Source organism: Anomalospiza imberbis, chromosome 13 (assembly GCF_031753505.1).
Source record: "Anomalospiza imberbis isolate Cuckoo-Finch-1a 21T00152 chromosome 13, ASM3175350v1, whole genome shotgun sequence".
NCBI classification, from domain to species: Eukaryota; Metazoa; Chordata; class Aves; order Passeriformes; family Viduidae; genus Anomalospiza; species Anomalospiza imberbis.
In genome coordinates, this window is record NC_089693.1 from 12,277,555 (window position 1) to 12,297,105 (window position 19,551).

The 19,551-nt window shown below is 39.2% G+C and overlaps 1 protein-coding gene across 11 annotated transcripts in view; it reads right to left on the reverse strand.

Annotated features, from left to right (window-relative positions):
* Positions 1–4,032: 4,032 nt before the first annotated feature.
* ATOSA (atos homolog A) overlaps positions 4,033–19,551 on the reverse strand; it is a 47,811-nt gene continuing 32,292 nt past the window's right edge. For 9 of the 11 annotated variants that reach the window (XM_068203972.1, XM_068203966.1, XM_068203968.1 and 6 more), the window contains exons 4-12: positions 19,223–19,348; positions 17,102–18,950; positions 16,334–16,450; positions 15,325–15,398; positions 14,428–14,536; positions 13,584–13,742; positions 11,672–11,740; positions 10,664–10,863; positions 4,033–5,270 (exon numbers count right to left, since the gene is read on the reverse strand). In XM_068203972.1, the coding sequence (XP_068060073.1) occupies positions 5,117–5,270; positions 10,664–10,863; positions 11,672–11,740; positions 13,584–13,742; positions 14,428–14,536; positions 15,325–15,398; positions 16,334–16,450; positions 17,102–18,950; positions 19,223–19,348 (2,857 nt within the window). In that variant the 3' untranslated portion in view covers positions 4,033–5,116. Of the gene's footprint in view, positions 5,271–10,663; positions 10,864–11,133; positions 11,247–11,671; positions 11,741–13,518; positions 13,743–14,427; positions 14,537–15,324; positions 15,399–16,333; positions 16,451–17,101; positions 18,951–19,222; positions 19,349–19,551 lie in introns of those variants that run through there. The other 2 variants (XR_011003800.1, XR_011003798.1) reach the window with 2 other exon arrangements.

The window sequence follows — 19,551 nt, forward strand, 5'->3', positions numbered from 1 at the left end:
GGCCAGACTTCCTCCGCCTCGGCCCCCGCGCGCGGGCTGGGGCGCGGGGGCGGGATCCGCCTGCGCCCCGCGCGTCACGTCCGGGGCCGCGGCGTCCAGGCCCGGGCTCGGCAGCGGCGGTGGGAGGCCGCGCGGGCCCGCTGCCCCTCCCGTTAGACTCACAGAAAACACCGGGGGTGGAAGAGGCGTTCAGTGTGGTCCAGTCCACCCTCACAGGCGTCACTGTAACCTCTAAACCACATCACCCGGCGCCAGAGCCATACGTCTCTTAAACACCTCCGGGGATGGTGGCTCCAGCGCCTGCCTGGGCAGCGTGACCAGCCGAACGGTGAAATTCTTCTTGTAGCTCATGTGACTCGCCCGAGCCTCCGCTTAAGGCCATTTCCTCTGGTCCCCGCACTGGCCCCCAGCTCGCCTCACCTCGCCACAGCCCCTGGCCCCGGCTCGCCCAGCTTGCATGGCCTCCCCTGCTCAGCATCGGGGTAAAGGGAAAAACCTTTACTGCTTGGCTAAAGTTGGTTCTTTTGGCCACTTTTAGTGATCAAAATACAAGGAGCCGAGTCCTCAGCAGCATTCCTTGAGGATCTCGTGAATTCCAGACAGCAGCTGACAGGGTAGGAAGGCTCAGTCCATTGGAACTTCTGAACAGCACAGTATCAGGTTATACAGAGTATTTTGTTCCCTCCCCATCACTGTCTGGTTCTTGGCTAAAAAATAACCTTCTGTGGACTCTCTTCAAGAACATAAAGAAGCAGTTTAAATAGCCCACCCTTAATAAGCCTTTAGGGGTCCCTAAATTAAATGGATTATGTGAACAGCAAGGTAGAATTAGCATAGCTCAGGACGGACTGGCCAGGACAGGTTTTGTGCAATTATGGTGGGGAAGAACATAAGAGTCAGGTCAGAAAGGTCTGTGAAAGCTGAAGCTGTCAGTGATTTTGTCACAGCTGAATTGTACTAAACGTCCCACAAGCCAGTAGGCGGAAGAGGTTTTTTTGTGCACCGGAGAGATTCATCCAGAGACCAGCATCATGTAGCTGTGGGGAACCCAAGGAATGTGCATATCCCTCGTTCAGAAAGGGATACAGCCAGGCAGATTGCACAGAAAAATAATCATAGAATGCACCAGTGGGTTTTTCCTAATGATGAAAAAACCCATAGTGATAGTGGTGGGGTGTGCCACATTTGCTTCCAGCAAAATCAGGGAGAAATGGTCTGAAAGTGTGAAAAACAGAGCAACATAGAAAAATGATCAAAAAAAGGATGAAGTTCAGAGATTTTAAAAGGAAGAACAAAGCAGTGACAGCAGACAAGAATGCAAACTCCAGGAATTTCTTTCAAATCTCTTAGGAAATTAATGTGAGGGAAAACAGTTTCAGGGATTCAGCAGTTCCTTAATGCAGTTATTTCTTTAAGGGAACATAATGCAGAGCAAAGATGGGAAATAAATTCAGAATCTCAGGAAAAGCCCAGGTTCTTCAATGGCCTCAAATACACAAAAGCAGCCTACAGAAACTAGGTCAGTTTTTAAGGAAGTGTACCTAAAGCAGATGATGAAGACAAGGGGGTACTGAAATATTACTGAACAAAAATTTTAAAGACCAAAGCATTAATGTTTCTTTTTGTTCAATCCAGCATGATCAAGGTAAATAGTGCAACAAACGAAGTATAGCCTCTAACTGGAATAAGGAAAGACTGTTTTGCAGGTTACTTTAATTAGTTTTGGTAAATATTTTCAACTTGGATGAAAGAATTTCCTTAAGAGATTAGAGAATGACAGAAGCAATCTCCAGTTAATTACTGGTGATTCATATAGGAACCTGTAAAAAATGAATGGGTTTCCAGGAGTCACTTTTCCTGAATTTGAATTAAGAGTATGGGGAGGACAGAATACAAGCTATATAATTAGTCTGTCAATAACGACTTGAAAAATCATCTAAAATAAGCACTGAAAAGAAACTGAGTAGCTAGGCAGGAATTCACAGTTAAGAAAAAGGGTTTCACACAACCATCTTTCCTTTAAGAAAAAGGAAATAGACCATGTGGAGAAGTGGGTGAAGGTGGCTGAAGTTCCAGATGCCTTCTGGCATTAATAAGGCTTCAGACACTTTCCCATGCAAATTAGGGAAACTTAATTAGATGAAACTTTAATGTGGTGGATGCAAGTTTGTTGGACACAGCTATCAATTCTTCAAACAGCAGTGCTGTGTTCAGCACATAAAATCTTGGGTAGTGAGAGAATAAAGTTCAATAAGGAGAGCTACTATTTTGGGAACAAGCAGGTAGGATGTCTCTTATACTGGGTAACAATATGAATGCGAGTTGACATCTCCTGATACTGAAAACCAGTGTATTCCAACAGGATGCATGAAGAGGACTTTAATCCATATGATTTATCAACCAATTCTTCCAGTCTGACTGGCACAGAGAGGCCCTGACTGGGATGCTGTGTCCAGTCTCTCACACTTCAAGACTGATTCAATCCAAGAGAAGAAAGCAAAGAGCCAGAATGACAAGAGGTGCACAAAATAAAGGCTGACTGAACAGTCTGGGGTTGTCTTAGTTGTCAAAAAAAAAACCCAAAAAAACAGAGAAGGGAGATACAAGAACTAAATTGCTGCTTGTAGTGAAAAGGCTAAGTATTATTTAACTCAACTTCAGCAGCATTTAGTTGGATGTTATAAATCCTTATATGACTATAACTAAATGTATATATTCAGTATAACTGAATGTTATACTTTGTCACAAATATAATTTGTCACTGGAAGAGACTGGTTGTAGCAGCCATCACTGGAGGCCCTTATAAACCACTCCAACATTATTTTAAAATAATTGTATACGGCTGAGTCTGTTGAGGAATAAAGAGGAGAAACCAATGGTCTCTCAAAAATTAGTCTAGTCTTAACTTAAGCTTAGAAGGTCATGTGGAATTTAGTTCATATTTTATGAGCATCCAGCGTTTTTCCAGGTGTGTCCCTAATGGAAAGTGTTTACTCAGATCAAGCTGTAAATGGAGAATGACTCAGTAAATTCAAAGTTGTACACAGATAATCCAAGGTCACTTTCATTCCAAATCCATATAGGGACTAAGTGTAGTTTGACTATTAAAGTGAATACAAATTTATTTCCTAGACATGACTTGTAGTAACCACATATTCAACATCCACACTTCTTTGCTATTCAAAGCAAATTAAAGAAAGTAGATTACTTGAAGAAGTCTATTTAAATAAAGTTATCAAGATACAAACACTGCATAATGTCAGTGCAAAATGAAAGGTTAATCTACTACTAATGGTGACTTTTCATTAAAAATGTGTCCTTTCCTCATGTTGTTTTCTTCATTGAGCATGCAAGCAAGCTGTGCACCATAACACAAATAAGTAGTTTGAGGATACATGCTGTTTGCTTATGACTCAATAGCAGCTACACAGAAAGTAGGACACCCTCTTGATACCCTAGTCCAGACCTTAGTTCTGTACACAGTACAGCTGCAGCTGTGTTTGACTCTTCTGCTACCAAAAGAAGTTGTTTCTCAGTTTTAAAGGGCACACAAATTACTAGAAACTGAAAACAATCTCTTCCTGTACAGTTTTCCCCAATTCTCTCTAAAACAAATGCTAGGTAAGCCTTTGAAAACCTGGTGTAGCAGAGTGGAAAACACTGCTACATGGGGAAAGGACTCAGTAATATCTGAGCTTTGCCCTTCTGGAGCAGCAGTCATTTGCATGTACAAGATAGTTGATGAGTATCATCTGGAAAGTCCAGTCTCCCTTACGTTCCCTGGCAGACTTCCTGGAGATTTCATGATACACTGACTTCTCTCATCTAAGGGCAGTGCTGAATATACAAGATGCACATTCATCCTTTCTCCAGTCTTCATCAGATAAACATGGTAAAGGGCACCTTGCATATTACTGTCACTCTAAAAACCTACAGCAAAGTAAAGAAAAACACAAATTAAGGTAAGACAGTTGAGAAACTCAGATCAAATGTCATAAAGCTTCATTTCCATAATTAAATATATAGCTCAAATATAATCAAATGTTTCTAACTTTATTTCTCTCAGTTACACAGTTTAACATGTAGCATAAACTGTTCATCTGACTGTTTTGTTTTAGGAATACACACACATATTGGAAAATAGTCATATGCCCAGTGTAGCATTGCTAGTAAAACTTCCTATGGCCACCTAGTGGCCTACATGGAATTGACCTATGAAAAATATTTAGGATTACATGAAGATCCTCTCATCTAAAAATAAAACAAAAAGTACAAGTTTCATAGCTTTTGCATATATTTGAGATATAAATACTCATTTGTTTGCACAGTACATCCTTTAACACAATTTGAGAAATAAAATGGGGGAGGGTGCAAATTTTATGTGAGGGAAACTAATAACAGAAACCAAAATTAAAATGGCCCTTAAGGAAAGAAAAGAAATTGAGGGAGCAAAATGTGAATTGAATTAATGATCTGAATGTATGAGTAAGTAAATAAACAATCTGCAGTGTGGTTGCAAGTGTTATTAAATCTGGATGTGCGAAAAAATGGAAAATGGTACCATTAAAGAGAAAAAACAGCTAAATGCTTGCATAGTATGAAATGTTATGGAAATTCACCTGTTGTCCCCATTTTCAATAACTTAAATGAATATCACTTAAAACAGCACACAGATTAAAGACATCTGTATATATTTCAGATTTCAATATTAATGCCAAAAATACATAGTATGATTTTACATAGGATTTATGCTACATTAAAACACTAAAGACAAACATCACTTGAGTATTAAATGAAACATTAAATATTAAATAACTGAAAAATAAAATAAAAAGTGTAAACACTAAACTAAGTTGGGAATTTGCTATTGCAACACATCCAATGAAGTGGTTTTAAACAGTACAAAAAGATTAGATTTAAGTATGTTTCCAGTCTACTTGGAATACACAAAGCTCATTCCAGAAACCTTTAAAAACTGGTCCAGGATCACATAGAGCCTTCTTTCTCTTGAGCGCTATTTTTATTCCTTTACAGACTTTATACTGCTGTCTCTACCAATCTTTGCTTGCAAGGAGTACTCAACAGTAAAATGAATACTTGAGTTTGCCACTGTTTGCTAGCATCTTGGTGAGAACTGAGGATTTGTTGGAGATTCAGTGTAAGATTTGAGTTCATATGCAGCGCCGCTATCAACTTCCATGGATTTCCGAGAGAATAGGAGCCTTACATCTCTGTGGAGGTAGATCTTTCCAGATTTAGAACTCTGGAACCTGAAAAAGATACAAATATCTGTATTACCTAAACCAAAAGAATAATCTTTAAAAATTATTAAATAAAATGCACTCTTAAAACATTTAAGGCCAAGACACATTTGAGCAAACCAAATTAGTCAGTTAAAATGAAAAGAGAAAGAATATCCTAACACTTTCATTCTTCTTTGTTTCTTTTGACATTTAAAGGTTCTGTTCCTAATCACCAGTGCAGTGCACAGCTTTCAAAGTGGCATGGAATATTTGAAGTTCACACTGCCATTATGTACATTAAAGATTAAAGACCTCAGAAATCAGGAATGGCAAAAAATGCTCTTCAGTGAGCACTCCTGAAAATGTCCAAAGGGCGAAGTACACACAAAAAGGAAATTTCAACTATATACAAATCAAATATGCATTTCAGTTCCAGCAATCATATAGACAGATCTCATTGCTCTCTTAATGAATGGAACACCAGGAAGTTTACTACTGCTTTATACCACACTCCAAAGGTAAGAGCTTGTCTTGAGAAGCAGTAGGTACTGGGATCTCTGCAGGCAGACAGAAATTTTTTTGCACAGACTAGGGAGCATTTCAAAGAGACTGCAGTTGACTGGCCCAATCACCAAGCAAACAGTGGTCAATTCCTTGGCCCATTCATCTTTTATGCTGCAGCTAAAAACCCTAATTCAGGTCCTCCAAACCTGCAGGAATGTGCTAGTTCCACGTTCCCTGGGTATTAACAATTGTAGATAGGGAGACAAGATCTGCATTTCAGAGAACAGTATTCTATAGTTTTCATGTGGCAGAGCTCTCTGATTTCCTTCTCTCCTCCAAGAAAGGCAGAAGAGCCTAAGGAGCATTTCTTACAGCAACTGAACTTAATGTCAGTACCACTATGCCACGGTGACAGAGAAATGCAATTCAATTGCTGCTGCAACAGAAACAGAAAAGCCATTGCTGTTGTCACAACAAGATGATACCATAGCAAATGCTGAGAGAGCAGTGCATGCTGTGTTATCATGTATTACAACTTGCACAGATTTTTAATGGGCTTTTACGTATTGACCCCATTGAAGCAAAAGCAGTATCTCTAGAATAAACCTATTCATAATTGGACTGAAATTCTGAGCAGTAGGAGAAAGACAAGTACAGAAGATCCATCAAGGCTTCATCGTCTGGGGAAGGCAGGTTGCAGAAATTGATTCTGTGGCACTGTTCTGTTCAGGTGCAGAATAGCCTGTAGTCATCCCCATAGCCAGACAAAGGAAAACTCTGTTTTCCTAGATACAGCTGTCAAGGACATTAAATGCAGGAGGGTCCAGCAGAATGCTCCTACTGGCTCCCACAGAGATCTCATCCATCACTATTTATTTGCTCGGTGCTGTCAGTGTGAAAGCCCTTTACCTGATAGGCAAAAGGGAGAAGACACTATCTTAAGAGAAGACTGTGGAAGAGAACACAAGGAAGAGTGAAAGACACAAGGAACAAAGCAGTCACCACAAACAGTTAATTCAGAGTCCAGCTCATAACACATTTTAAAAGGAAAAAAATTAGTGAAAGGTCTATTGCAGCAAAAGTATGATCTAGTTATCAAAGCACCATCATAAAATAGATCTCAACTCTCATTTTACACATGGATCTTTCAAAAGAATTATTAGCATGGTCTATTTTTAAACTTCTCAAGCTTGCTCTTTTCTATGAGTGATAATCCTGCAAGACTCCCTTTGCTCAGTAAATAGTGGTTCTCTGCAACATGACTTTTCTGAGCATGACATTTCAGAAAGATTGAAGAAGGATAAGTGTGAAACAGCAGCAAAGTTCAAGGGATTCTTCTCATCTCTGCATACCTTACCTATTTTTTTTTTTCTTTTAGACAGGTCTACCCTGGTAATTGGGATTTAGAAATGTTGCTTTTTATACAAATACATTGCAAATACATTGGAATAATCGAGACAAGCATTCCATACATCTTTGCAGGGTGGTGATGGAGTGGCCAGCATGGGACTGCCTCGGGAGCTATGGCAGCTCCAGTAGTTTTGTGTAAAGAAATTATAAAAACCCAACACAACCAAGGTCTCTGACAGATGGTGTCCTAGGAACAGTAACAAATACAGGAATGATTAAACACACAAATATCAGGTGCTAGAAAGTCTGGCAGAGGAACTTTACTGAAGAAAGGACAAATAACAAGCACAAAGTCCCTATATGTATTTTATAGGCCATCAAAATTCACAGAGTAATTCACGGAAACAGAATAATCCTGAAAAGCAGGGTAATCATGAAAACATATGGAGCAAGATGTGTTTTGTAAGTGAAAAAGACTATACAACACAATCTATAAAATCTGTAAGTTAAAAGCATTAGGACAAGGATAAAAATTTCTAGATAAGAAAAAATGCTGAGAGCTCAGAAAGATCAAAAGCAGCTAGTAAATCAGTAATAGCAGGTATCTTCAGCTTCCACCATTAAAGGTGAATTTCACATTAGGACAGTATTTAAAAAAAACTTTCTCAACACCTTGAGGAATCACTACTTTTAAGAGCCAGTTTCAGGCTTACCCTCCACTGAGCTCTCAGTAACAAGCCCTGTTTAGCTGTTAAGCAACGTCAACTTTGCTCCGTGCAATTCCTGGCATTGTGTCAGTAACTAAGCCTGTTGACCAAGCTTTAAAATCTTGAAAGATGCTGAGCTGTGGGCAGGTTAGCTGTTTAATTACTTTTTACAAGGGTGCCAGAACGTGACCTAGAAACCCACAGATGGTCATCATCCCTACTACGCCAGGCAGAAATGAGGCACAAGCAGAGCTGAGCTCACAGCTCTTACGCTCAAGTAGATTTAATTACAAGACAAAAAGTCATTGCTTCACATGCAACAAAAAATTTATCCCTGAAGCATCTTCAAAAGACAACTTAAGCTGCAGGTGCAACTCCTGGGAGTTTTTAGTAATGAATAAAGCTCTGCTGTGTGTGCAAGCTACATTTGGTGTCTCAATCCTGTAGCTGTGGGTACAAGTACATCTGATGGCATATTGAACACAACCTCAGCCATGCAGAACTGCAGGCAGAAGCTGCACACACAATAAATCTGACACTTTAAAGACTGTTGTAGAAAATCTGGCCGCCAATGTTAAGCTCCAGACCTATGCAAGCGTTTTTTGCTGAATTACCACTTGAAAAGGAGCTTTCATAATGTGAGTGCTGACAACTGTGATTAAGGCCTCGCAAGCAGATGTGACCACAATGCAACTCACTGGTGGTGACTTCATTTGTTTTTTTAAACAAAATTTCAATACATAAGCCTAAGATGCTTGTGCTCAATGACTACTGCAACTAAAACTGAAAGGCTGTTCTAAGTCAACTTGAGCAACAAACTAAAAGAAATCTGAATAGTTAAAACTTTTTAGGTTTGACTAACTTTTCAGTAAAGCAGGCTTGAGGAAACTTTGCCATTTTTAAAAATGAAGCTTTAAAACCAACTTATATGAATTAATATACTACTAAGATGTTTTAAGCCCTCCTAATTAAAATCCATCATTAGTAAAGAAGGCTACTAAATGGACAACTGAGTCTTTTGTAAAATCATAAGTGCTCAGTATAATAAACCACAAGACAGATCAACATAAACTACTTTAATATTTCAAGGAGTTCTGCCATTCTTACATTATGAGAAAGGATCCAAAGCTTGGGCTTATCACTGAAGAAAAAACTTGTGGCATACTCTGTAGTTATTCACTTTCCAAAGTAATCAGCTCAGCATCATCATTATGATTGTGGTTCTCCCCTCAGAAATGGATGCATTTCCAATTACAAATCATAAACCCATGAACTGATCCCTACCAGAGGTCTGAAAGCTGAGCTGAATTGTACAGATATTTCAAAATCAGAAGCATCAGAACTGCAACATTTCTGTCTCTCAGCAGGTATCAGAAATAGGAAGCTCTTACAAAAGACTTCTAGCTGTAACAGATGAGAGCGGAAAGCAGGTTTGCCTTCAAATAAAAAGTAATTCTTGATTCTGTCAGCAAGAAATTTACAAACAACATTAAAGTAGAAACTGAAAGGGGACACAAGACCACTACTCTTCATGCAGGTATGCCAGACCCAGCTGGCCACAGATTTTACCCACCACTGCAGCCAAGGCCTGTCCCCAGTTCCTCTGCACAGTCAAATCAACATTACACCTGAACAGAGCCTTCTGTTGGGGCTACACACTTTTCCAGAATTTGCCCCAAAAGGAAAACTTTAGAAGGTGGCTAGGTTAGACCTTGCAAGTTAGTGTGGCCTGAAAGGCTGAATTTCAATCCAGGCTGCATTTCAGAATGAAATGTTCAACAGCCTTCTCATGACACTATTTTCACACTCCACTAAACCAACACACTTTTTATGACTGTCAACTTCCATTTAATGGGAGAGTCTGGCTCAGAATCACTGTTCTAGACAAGGTTGCATTTCAAAAGTCTGTTGGATAGAAATCAATGCCACTAAATAGGAAAAATAATATACACCGGAAATAATTGTAAAACAATAGAGAAGTGTAAGATATTTGATTTTGTTCTGCTTGCTCACTTCAGAATGTCAGCTGCTGGTGGGTTTCCAAGTGCTGCAGTGAAAGCACTGGGTCTCTGTGTACAGACATTTCTTATTATAAAAACACACACAAAAAGTCTGCAAACTGCAGGAGGACAGAGTAAATCTACCATTCCCCTTTATTTCCAACTGCAGTTTCCAGAACACCCCAAAAGCAGCAGCACAGTGTCTAGTTCCAGGCAGTGCTTTGTAAATCATTTAAGGAAGACTGAGTGAATATTTTATAAAGTGAAAGGCATCATCACCAGTATTGCATCATGAAACAGGTATTCACATTTTTGCCACTAAACACTGTATTTTTAGGAGCAGCTCAGACCATTTTTCATGCCACAAGCTATTCTGGTGAAGAGGCACATGTGAAGCCCACCCGGCACGTGTGAAGCACACCTTCCCTTCAGTGATCCTTAGTTTTGGCTTTTGCCCACGTAACATCCACTTTCACTATTTCCTGTAACCTCAAAAAAAGTGCATTAATTCAGACAGAACAATTTCTCTCTCGGTAAGAAAAGGTTTGAGCTTTGTAATGCTATACAAAATACTTTAAAGCCAAGAGAGAGCTTTATGTTATATTTTAACTTTGTTTCTCCCAAGGAGAACCCAAATTATTTATTACCTCTTCTTCCTCTACTGTCTAGCTTAAAGACCAAGTTAGCATTCTTTTTTTCTACTTTTTTCTTTTGATTATTTCTTATTTCTGTATACAGAAAGGCTGGCTGGGAAAAAAATTGTGAGTTAAATTTTGGCAGATACTATTTTATGGTTTTGGCTTGGGTTTGTTGGGTTTTTTTTGGTTTTATTTTGGTGTTTTAACTTCAAGAAGCTTACCTCAGATGTATGAGGTAGCGTAGTAGCCTTTCTTCAGTCTGGGGACTGTTTTCTTTATTGACAGTTCGCTTGATTTCTCGTCTCACAGGAACAGAAAAAGTTCTTTGCCGTAGGAATGTTTGATGATTAGCTGGCATTTCTCTCAAGTCATAGATCACCACAAACATCTTCACCACAGTTTTGTTAGGGTTAAATAAGGTCTGAAAAGACAAACAGTTCAATAAAATACTCTTCAGAGATGAAAATTTTTTTTTAAAAAACCAACATATCTAACCCAAACTCGATCTGTCAAAATAGTTATCTATGCACTTTATTTCTGTGCCATACAGAAACGTTTATGTAAAGACATTGTGAAGCCTTTCTGGTTTTCAACACTTCAGCTACCAGCAATTCCCATTTTAATTATATTATAATTATAATGCTAAACACAATCTAATCTGAATGAAAGACTAGCATATGACTACTCTTACTTTGCTAATCAGCATCCCCGTTTTTGTTTATTTTTCCAGTCAGCTTTTTGTCTACACTGTTTCCAGACACAATACACTCGCAGGAAGCACAGTGCTGGGCTCCGCTTTTAAACCTGAAATTATGAATGTGTTATCTTGGACTGGGTTCTTAAAAGAAAGAGTCAGTTCACTGATTCTAAGCAATGACTGTGATTTACTTTGTGATTTTATTAAAAAAGTAAAGCTAGTGTTAAAATATTACAAAAAGTAGATACAGTTATTCAATGTTAATAGCTTTAGAAGAATTTCAGGATTTGGACTGTGGCCTAATTACTTCCCCATCACTTTTTCAAAGCCACAGTGTCCCCAGGCATTCCGAATCTCCTGGAACTGATTGCAAGTCTCCTCAGAGCACAGAAGTGTTCAATGATTGGGAATCTTTTTTGTCCCACACACAGATTTCTACTGCTAGCTTCATGCTCATCTCCAATAAACTCATCTCTGCATGATGTTCTTAATATTAGTGGTGTCAAGGCACCCTTATCTGCTGAGTACGTACCACTTGTATTGTTCCTGAAGGCGGTACCCGATAACCCCTTTTACCAAGGGACTCTAAAGTAATTACACCCTACAAAAACAAAACTCATATTTAGGTCACAGAGATAAACAAATCAAAATGTTCGAGACATGTAATTGCATTCATTTGAAACATAATCAGTAATTTATAAAAACCAAAAATAGAGAAGGCAACGCATTTACAACACAGTTAAAATATCAACAGTAGGGGCCTTAAAGATACTTTGGGAGATCATTAAAAGCTGTGCAATAAGAGGTACATTCTCCTCTTGAAACAAGATTCAAGTTTCCATATCTTCTCCACATCAGGGAGCTCGGACAAAACAGAGCTTTCTTTTCAAAGCAGCTGGGAGGTTAAAACGAAACATTTGTCCCCTCCTTTCCATTTCTATATCATCTACAATTGCACCAATAATACTCCAAATCTCACAGAACTCATTTTTGCTTTTCAAAGGCAGCAGATGCACTTAATCTTCCATTCTAATCCAAACCTTAGGACGGATGACATCTGCTTTTGTACCAGCTGTGATCCACAGAGCAGCCCCGAGTGCCCCACAGGCACTGTGCCGCTGCCGAGGCCACGCTGGGGGCACTGCCACACGTCTGGTCACCCTGCAGGGCACCAGTGCTGCACCCCTGCACTGGACTTCAAAAACCCAAACCAAACAAACGGCCAGAAAAAGACCCCGAAGCAGAGAAACTAGCTATACAAACAGAAACAATGTTTCTGATGATGGAGGCACTACACAAATGCCGTATTAATCCTGGGAGACTCGGCCATAATAGCATATTTGGAAATAGCATGTGGAAAAGCCTGAAACAATGAAACCCAGCTAGGAAAATAAGCAATGCTACTTTTAACCATTTAAGGAACATGAGAATCCATTCACCTCCTAGAAAATCAGATGAAATAATCTAGAAAAATGAAAGCAAAAGAATAGATACTTTTTGCAGTGGTTAAGACATATACAAGTTTAAACTCAATGCCATTACTTAAAGTCTAAGCAATTTAATTTTCTGAATTCTTTCCAAAACAGAAGGTCAGAAATGGTAACTGCTATGAATTTAAAATCTAAATCTAAATATTGGGATACTCAGATGTTCACTGCTTGACTTCCACGTTTAAACAAACCCTTTATTGTATATTAGACAGACATACACATATGAAAATCTCTAAAAATTGGATCTGTCACCTACGTAAAATTAAGGTTCTTTAACAGACATTCAGTGCAAATCCAGCCTCTGATTCAATGCCAGCATACAAGACACCATTTTCTTTTTACAGAGGAGCACTTTTAGACATGCAAAACCCATGCTGCCACTGTGGAAATGTGGAACAGAATTAGAACCCAGAGACTGAGAACACAAACACTTATGGCTGCAAACATCAGCAAACCATGCAGCCTGTGAGGGTGCTGACTGTCACCACAGCCCTGGCAATATCTGCTTTAAAAGAAAGGGCTGAGTAGCTTCCAAGTCTAAGGTCTCCAAAAGCCCCTTGGCCTGCACCTAAGCCACTCTGCAGAGTGGTTAGTTGCCCAGAGCAGCTGCTTGTTGGGACAACAAAATGTATCCCGTTAAGTCCAGCTATTGCCTCACTGCTATTTTAAGTTAGATGGATAAAAGGAGATGTTGGGGGCTGATCACTGCAGTGTGGGGGTAGACAAATACATTCAATATCTCAAGACGAGAACAGCTGAATGGTGGGGCAGAGAAGTAGAAGGAAAAGCAGTAGTTAGGGAAAGGAAGAGGGACAGGAGAACTCTGTCATAGACAGCTGAAAATAAGCCAGATCCCTGCAAATCTTTACTTTCTGAACCCTCTACTCACCAAGCTCTTGCTCTTCACCTCCACATATCAGAACTTATTTAAAATAAATCCAACCACACATTTACCATGTAAGGAGAGGGTGCATTGTCATCTGAAACGCTGTAGAATGACACTTCAACTGGCAGAGTCATGTGTGTGGGACAAAAGACTCCACTTGCTCCCACCTCTGCTGTGAAACCCTCCACGACACCGAGCGGGTCCAAGCGGAAATTCAGGACAGATTCCTGAAAAACAAAGCACACACAGCTTAGCTTGGGAACACCTCAATTAAAACAGCATAACTAATCAGGAAACAAGTGCAAAAGCCCACAGAGAACTTTACTGCAGCAGGATCTATGCTTGATTTTCAACATATACAATCTGAAAAAAATAATTAACAGATTCTGTAACCTTCCCCAACAAATTCAACTCTGTATTTCACAAGACAGTACAATATAACCCGTGCATGCACTGGATAATAGTTGCTGTTATTGGATATGCTATTTGAAGTGAAGAGCTGGAGCCTGCACTTTAAACACATTCTCTTTAACACACGGATTTAATCCAGCTTTTGTGACATACTAAGTAGACTTTAAGAGTGAAAATGTAAATCCTTTTTTCTAGGTAAGTACATTTTAAACATTAACAATTACAGGTTATTAAATCTCATTTATGGCAACAGAACATCTTCTAACTTGACCATAGTGGGAAACAAAAGCTTAAGCAACTCATTGCATTTGATTCTCTGAGACAGAAGATGTCTGGGGCATGAAATAAGTGCCTTTACAGCTGGAAATGTAAACAAATTTTATTCAATTCAGTTAGGAACTTTTATATTCTAATAATGCTGGAATTGTTCACAGTAATATACTTTTAAAAGAAGTACAGAAGAGTAAAAATACCACAAGAATTCTAGAGAATATGCAATACCTCAAAGTTTCCCAGAAGGCTCAGACTTGTTACTGGGGGAGCACTAGAACTTAGAAATGGTTTCCCATGGCTGTCTGGATCACCGTCTTTGTTTATACATTGTTGTGGGCTATTAAAAAAAGACAGAATAAATACAAAGGATAAACACATTTGCTTTTGTCTTCTGGGTATAAACAGCTCTAGAAAGAATAATTTACTTACTATACTACAAAATGTTGTCCTAAAGAAGTAACAGTTGAACATTGCCTATTAATACTTTAGCAGAACGTTTTCTAGTTAACTGAAAAGATATTTTTACCAGCTTTACTTTACAAGGGATAAAGACAATAAAAATTTGTTCTATAGCTCCATTAGCAGGAATCAAAATAGATTATTTTCTCTTGTATGTGAGTACTTTTGTCTCATATTCTGAAATATATCTTATATTTCCAACATCAAACTACCATACCAAAAGCTGTTTATGTTACATGTATTAATGTATGAAAGGTCATGATTAGCTCTTTTTAATAGTCTGGTTCTCTGAACAAGTGAAGATAAATACTTAACATGTTCAGCACTAAGAACAAAATACAACACAAAAATAACATTGGTTTGAAGGAGAATCAACAATTACTAGCTTTTCTGTCTGAAAACTCAAGTGTATCTGACAGCATATCTACCCCTGCATGGGACAGAATTCATTCTGCCAGCAGCTCCCATTCCATGGTTATGTCCCAGAGCTGTGCTAACCTGGAAACTCCCAGGGTGTAACGCAGCTGCTGAGCCTTGTATCAAAATAAGGATTCTTTTGAAAGCATTTTTTGTCTTTGCTAACATGCTTAGATTTTGCGTATAAATATATATATATACATTATGCCTCCCTCAAAAATCTCAATGTTTCTGGTAAATAAAACATACCTTCTTGGAGACAGACATTTCAACAATGATGAATCCAGATCAAAGCACCCAGACTGTGTTTTCCTTTGAGGAACCTCAACAAGAAAAGAAGATGTTAATTTGAAAACTGAACTGCTACCACAGACAATTTTGCCAAGTAAGCACATTTTGCCAAGAATTTTTATGACACTACAAAATTACAAAAATGGAGCAGATAATATAATTCCTATACATTTTAAACTTAGTGAAGAAAGTTCTAAGATTATTAATGATGACACTGTAAATTCTGATTAACAGGAAGTATTTCAATGAAGACATTCAGGAAGCTGATGTCTCTTCGAAACAGGACAGAATATTACTAACAAACAGGTTGTAACAATTTCCATCCCATTTTCCTGAAAATATGACAGCCTTTACAGGCAAGGAAGAATAAAACATACCACGTGTTGATTACAGGACATCACTACTTCAGTAGTTTTAATAGGAACTGCCTGTTATATAGAACTCCAAACAACCTACCAAGAACTTGACATTCCCCAGTGCCTGCCTTTGTTCACTAAGTCATTCCATGACACTGCGGGTTACTGAAGAACATACAATACAAACTGTTCACAGAAACAAAGGCTTTGGAATAATGGGCAATCAGGTGGTAAAAATGAACACAAAACCTAAATGACAAAATGTTAGCTTACACTTAAAACACTGATCTTCAAAATGCTTTCTTTTGTGCTCCAAAATAGCACCAAAGGCATTGTTGCCATCTATTTTTCAATTTAATGCCACCTTTTGTTAATCTTGATATGATTTCAACAACTATGTCTTTAATATTTTCTTTTCCAAAATTATTATTCAGCCTAATTTACATGTTAATTCTCATTTAAGCATTAATTTCCACTCACAAAAGTATTCACTGTGACACAAAGTAAATACATACACTTCACCTAGGTATTTTGTCAGATTTTATACCATGCAGACATTAGAGGAACAAACAGTCCCTTTCTCAGCTAAGAGAATTTCAAGAATAACTTACAGGGCTAGAAAGCAGAGGCAGTCCAGTTCTGGGATGAAAAGCCTTGGTTGAAGTTCCATCCAGGGATCGAAAATTGTGTTTCCGCCACGTATTTGTGTGTTTTAGAGGCGGTGCTTTCTGCCAGCAAAACAAATTTCCTGAGGTTATCAATGGGATATTTCAGTGACCTGTCATGGTAACACTCACTTGCTGTAAGGGAGAAGACTCCTGACCCAGGTGGATCTACATCACACTAGCATGGGGTGAAACATTTGGTAGAAATTCCTCTTGACTCAATCTATGGTTACACAGACTGCCCCTAACAGATCACATTCCCTACTCAGATGGGTGTATTTCTACAAACCAGGATGCCTCACCGGCCATGGGAACAGTCATTCAGAACTCTGTCACCATGAGGGGAATAGGACAGCATTCTTCTCCATGTTAAACTGATGAAGTTTAGGGGAGAGGCCCCACTGGCCAAGTTACCCCATCACACAGAATCATTTGACAGGTCACCTTGTCAGCTAGACCATGGCACTAAATTGTTTCTTGAACAGCTCCAGGGATGGTGACTCCACCACCTGGGCCGTCCATTCCCATGCTTAACCCTTTCCATGAAGAAATTCTCCCTGACTTCCTTCAGGCCAAGACTACAATGGTAATATGTCGCTACCTGCAAAACCAGGCTGAAACTCCTCTTCATGCTGGCCCTTGGCAGATAGAGGGTACAAGCTATCTGACAAAGGGCAGCTAGAGGAATTACTGTCTGCTCCCAAATGTACTTACCTGTGCATCTGGGTTCTTCTGCCGCTCACACTTTACATTGTCTTCTGCAGGTTTCTTCTGAGAAGTGCTTTGAAAATCAAGGCCTGTTGGGTCTTCATTCTCATCATGTGCAGTTTTTGTTTTATCTTGTTTGGTTTTGGTTTTGAAACTGTCATGGTCTTTATTTAAATAATTTTCAATACTAACAAGTTGCGTATTTTGCTCATAAATAATTGGTTTTTTGGAGTCTCTATCTAAACACTTGAGCTCATTTTTGTGCAAAGAGTCAGATATCAGCATCACAGTTGCTTTTTTTGTACCTTCAAGTATTCTGCATTTTTCTATCTGTAAATTATTAAAACTCTCTGTGCCATTGTTCTCACTAACAACTGTTCTTTCTTTAAGTTTATTTGTGCAAATCTGTTCATCAATGCTGCTGGAATTTGAACCCTGTTTAATTCTATTGGTTATCTGGTCTTTCTGTGCATAACCAGAATGTATTTCCAATTTATCTGGAACTTCAGATTTGTTTTCTTTAATCCATGATGATGATGATGTGTGAATGCTACTAAATGCATGAGAAGTTTTATTTGAAGTCTGATGAAATGAATTTTGGACAGCTTCACTGGGTTTTGCTAAAACCAATTTTCTTCTTGCTTGGACTTTTAGAGAAGTCTTAAATTCGCCATCAAACCTAGAAGGACTGGTAGGAGTATCAGGTGTCTTTGTCCCTGATTTACTGCTGTCTTCTACCAAAGAAAATTTTGATTTAGCAAAAGAAACAGAAGATGGTTCCTTGCCTTTCTTCAGCAAATTTTCATCTTCATACGTACTTCGGAAAATTTTTGACGTGACTGGACTAGCCTCATGCACTTTGAATGGACGTCCAGCAACATGGGAAGTAGCTGGATCACAATGAATCAAGTGCTGGGCAATCCTTGCTATCACCTCCTGCCGCTCCTGGAGCAGGGAATCAATCAGGGGGTTACCCTCTCCTGCCAACTGACGGCCACAGTGGTTCCCTGGAGCACGGGCATCCAGCAGTGGCACTTCTGGCACTGCTCTAGCTTTGCCTTCATCACCATCTTCCTGTATTGCATTGTCTAAGTTGGCAGCAGGAACAGGGGAGCTTTCCTTGCTTTTCCTTGGCAAGTTTTCCTCTTCGAAAGTGCTCCGAAAAGCTTTTGGTGTGGCCGAGATGTTTTCATGTGTGGTGAACGGACGCCCAGCAACAACTGGTGAAGTAGCTGGATCACAGTGAATCAAGTGCTGAGCAATCCTTGCAATGACTTCTTGTCGCTCTTGAAGTAAAGAGCCTATCAAAGGATTGGTTTCTCCTGTGGGCTGATGAGAGCAATGACTATTTGAAACACGGGAATCAACCAGAGAATAGGATTTAAAAGTTCTGACTGGTGTTTCATGAGATTGTGTCTTATTGTCTGCTGTGGCATTATAGTACTGAATTTTGGACTGCGATGCCCCAAAGTCAGATCCAAGTCCAGTAGATGGAAAAAGTTTTAAATTTCTAAAAGATGTGGTAAATTCAGGCATCTTTTTTCCATTAAGTAGGCTTTCAGGTGTCATTGTCCATGTCTGTTTCCCACAAAAATGCAGTGGACTGGAAGTACTGCATTGCTGAGCAGCACTGGGATCACTGCGCTGATGGAACTTACGCTCTTGCATTTGCTTTTCATAAAAGCTAAGGTTGGTGTGAATACTACAGGTCAAAACTGGGTAGTTGGATTGCCTGGGCAGGGACTGGACGCTGACCCTCAAGGCCACATTGTGAGAAACATTAGGAACAGGAAAGACGTGCTCAGTGGGTGTCTGGGAGAACGTCCATTGCAAGTCCACATCTGCAGCGCTCACCCTGCAACAATACCGAAGGGCATTTACAAAAATGGCTAAATGAAAAGTTTTAAATTATCTACTTTGTAACAAATATCTAAAAAAAAAGCACTAGAAACATCAGCAACTGCTGTACTTTGCATAGTACACGAATCCTACAGAACTGCCGAAGTACCGGGCCAACAATATGGCACCTTCTGAGAGCAAGTAGGAAACCTGGAGAGAAGAATGCTGTAAAGACAAGCTGCAGCAATCTGCAAACAGCAAATGAGTTTTTTTCCATTGCAGGCATACCTGTACAGGATGTTTCGGGGAACAGCACCATGTGAAACACTCAGCCACGCGCTCAGCTGAGAGAAGAAAACGAAGGAGCGAACAGCCAATAAAAGGGTCTTCTCTTCAATAAATCGATCTCCACTCCTAAGGCATGTAAAGGCAAACACATGAGTGTTGGTAAGAATATTCAGAGACCTGTTAGAACTAGAACATTGTCAGATCTTCAGTCAGAAAATAAAATATAGCTTAATCAAGCAAAGCAAAAACTCCTCAAACATTTTGAAGATTCCAGAGACTGATATTTTTTTATACACATGAAAATTAATAAAATTTTACATAAAAAATGT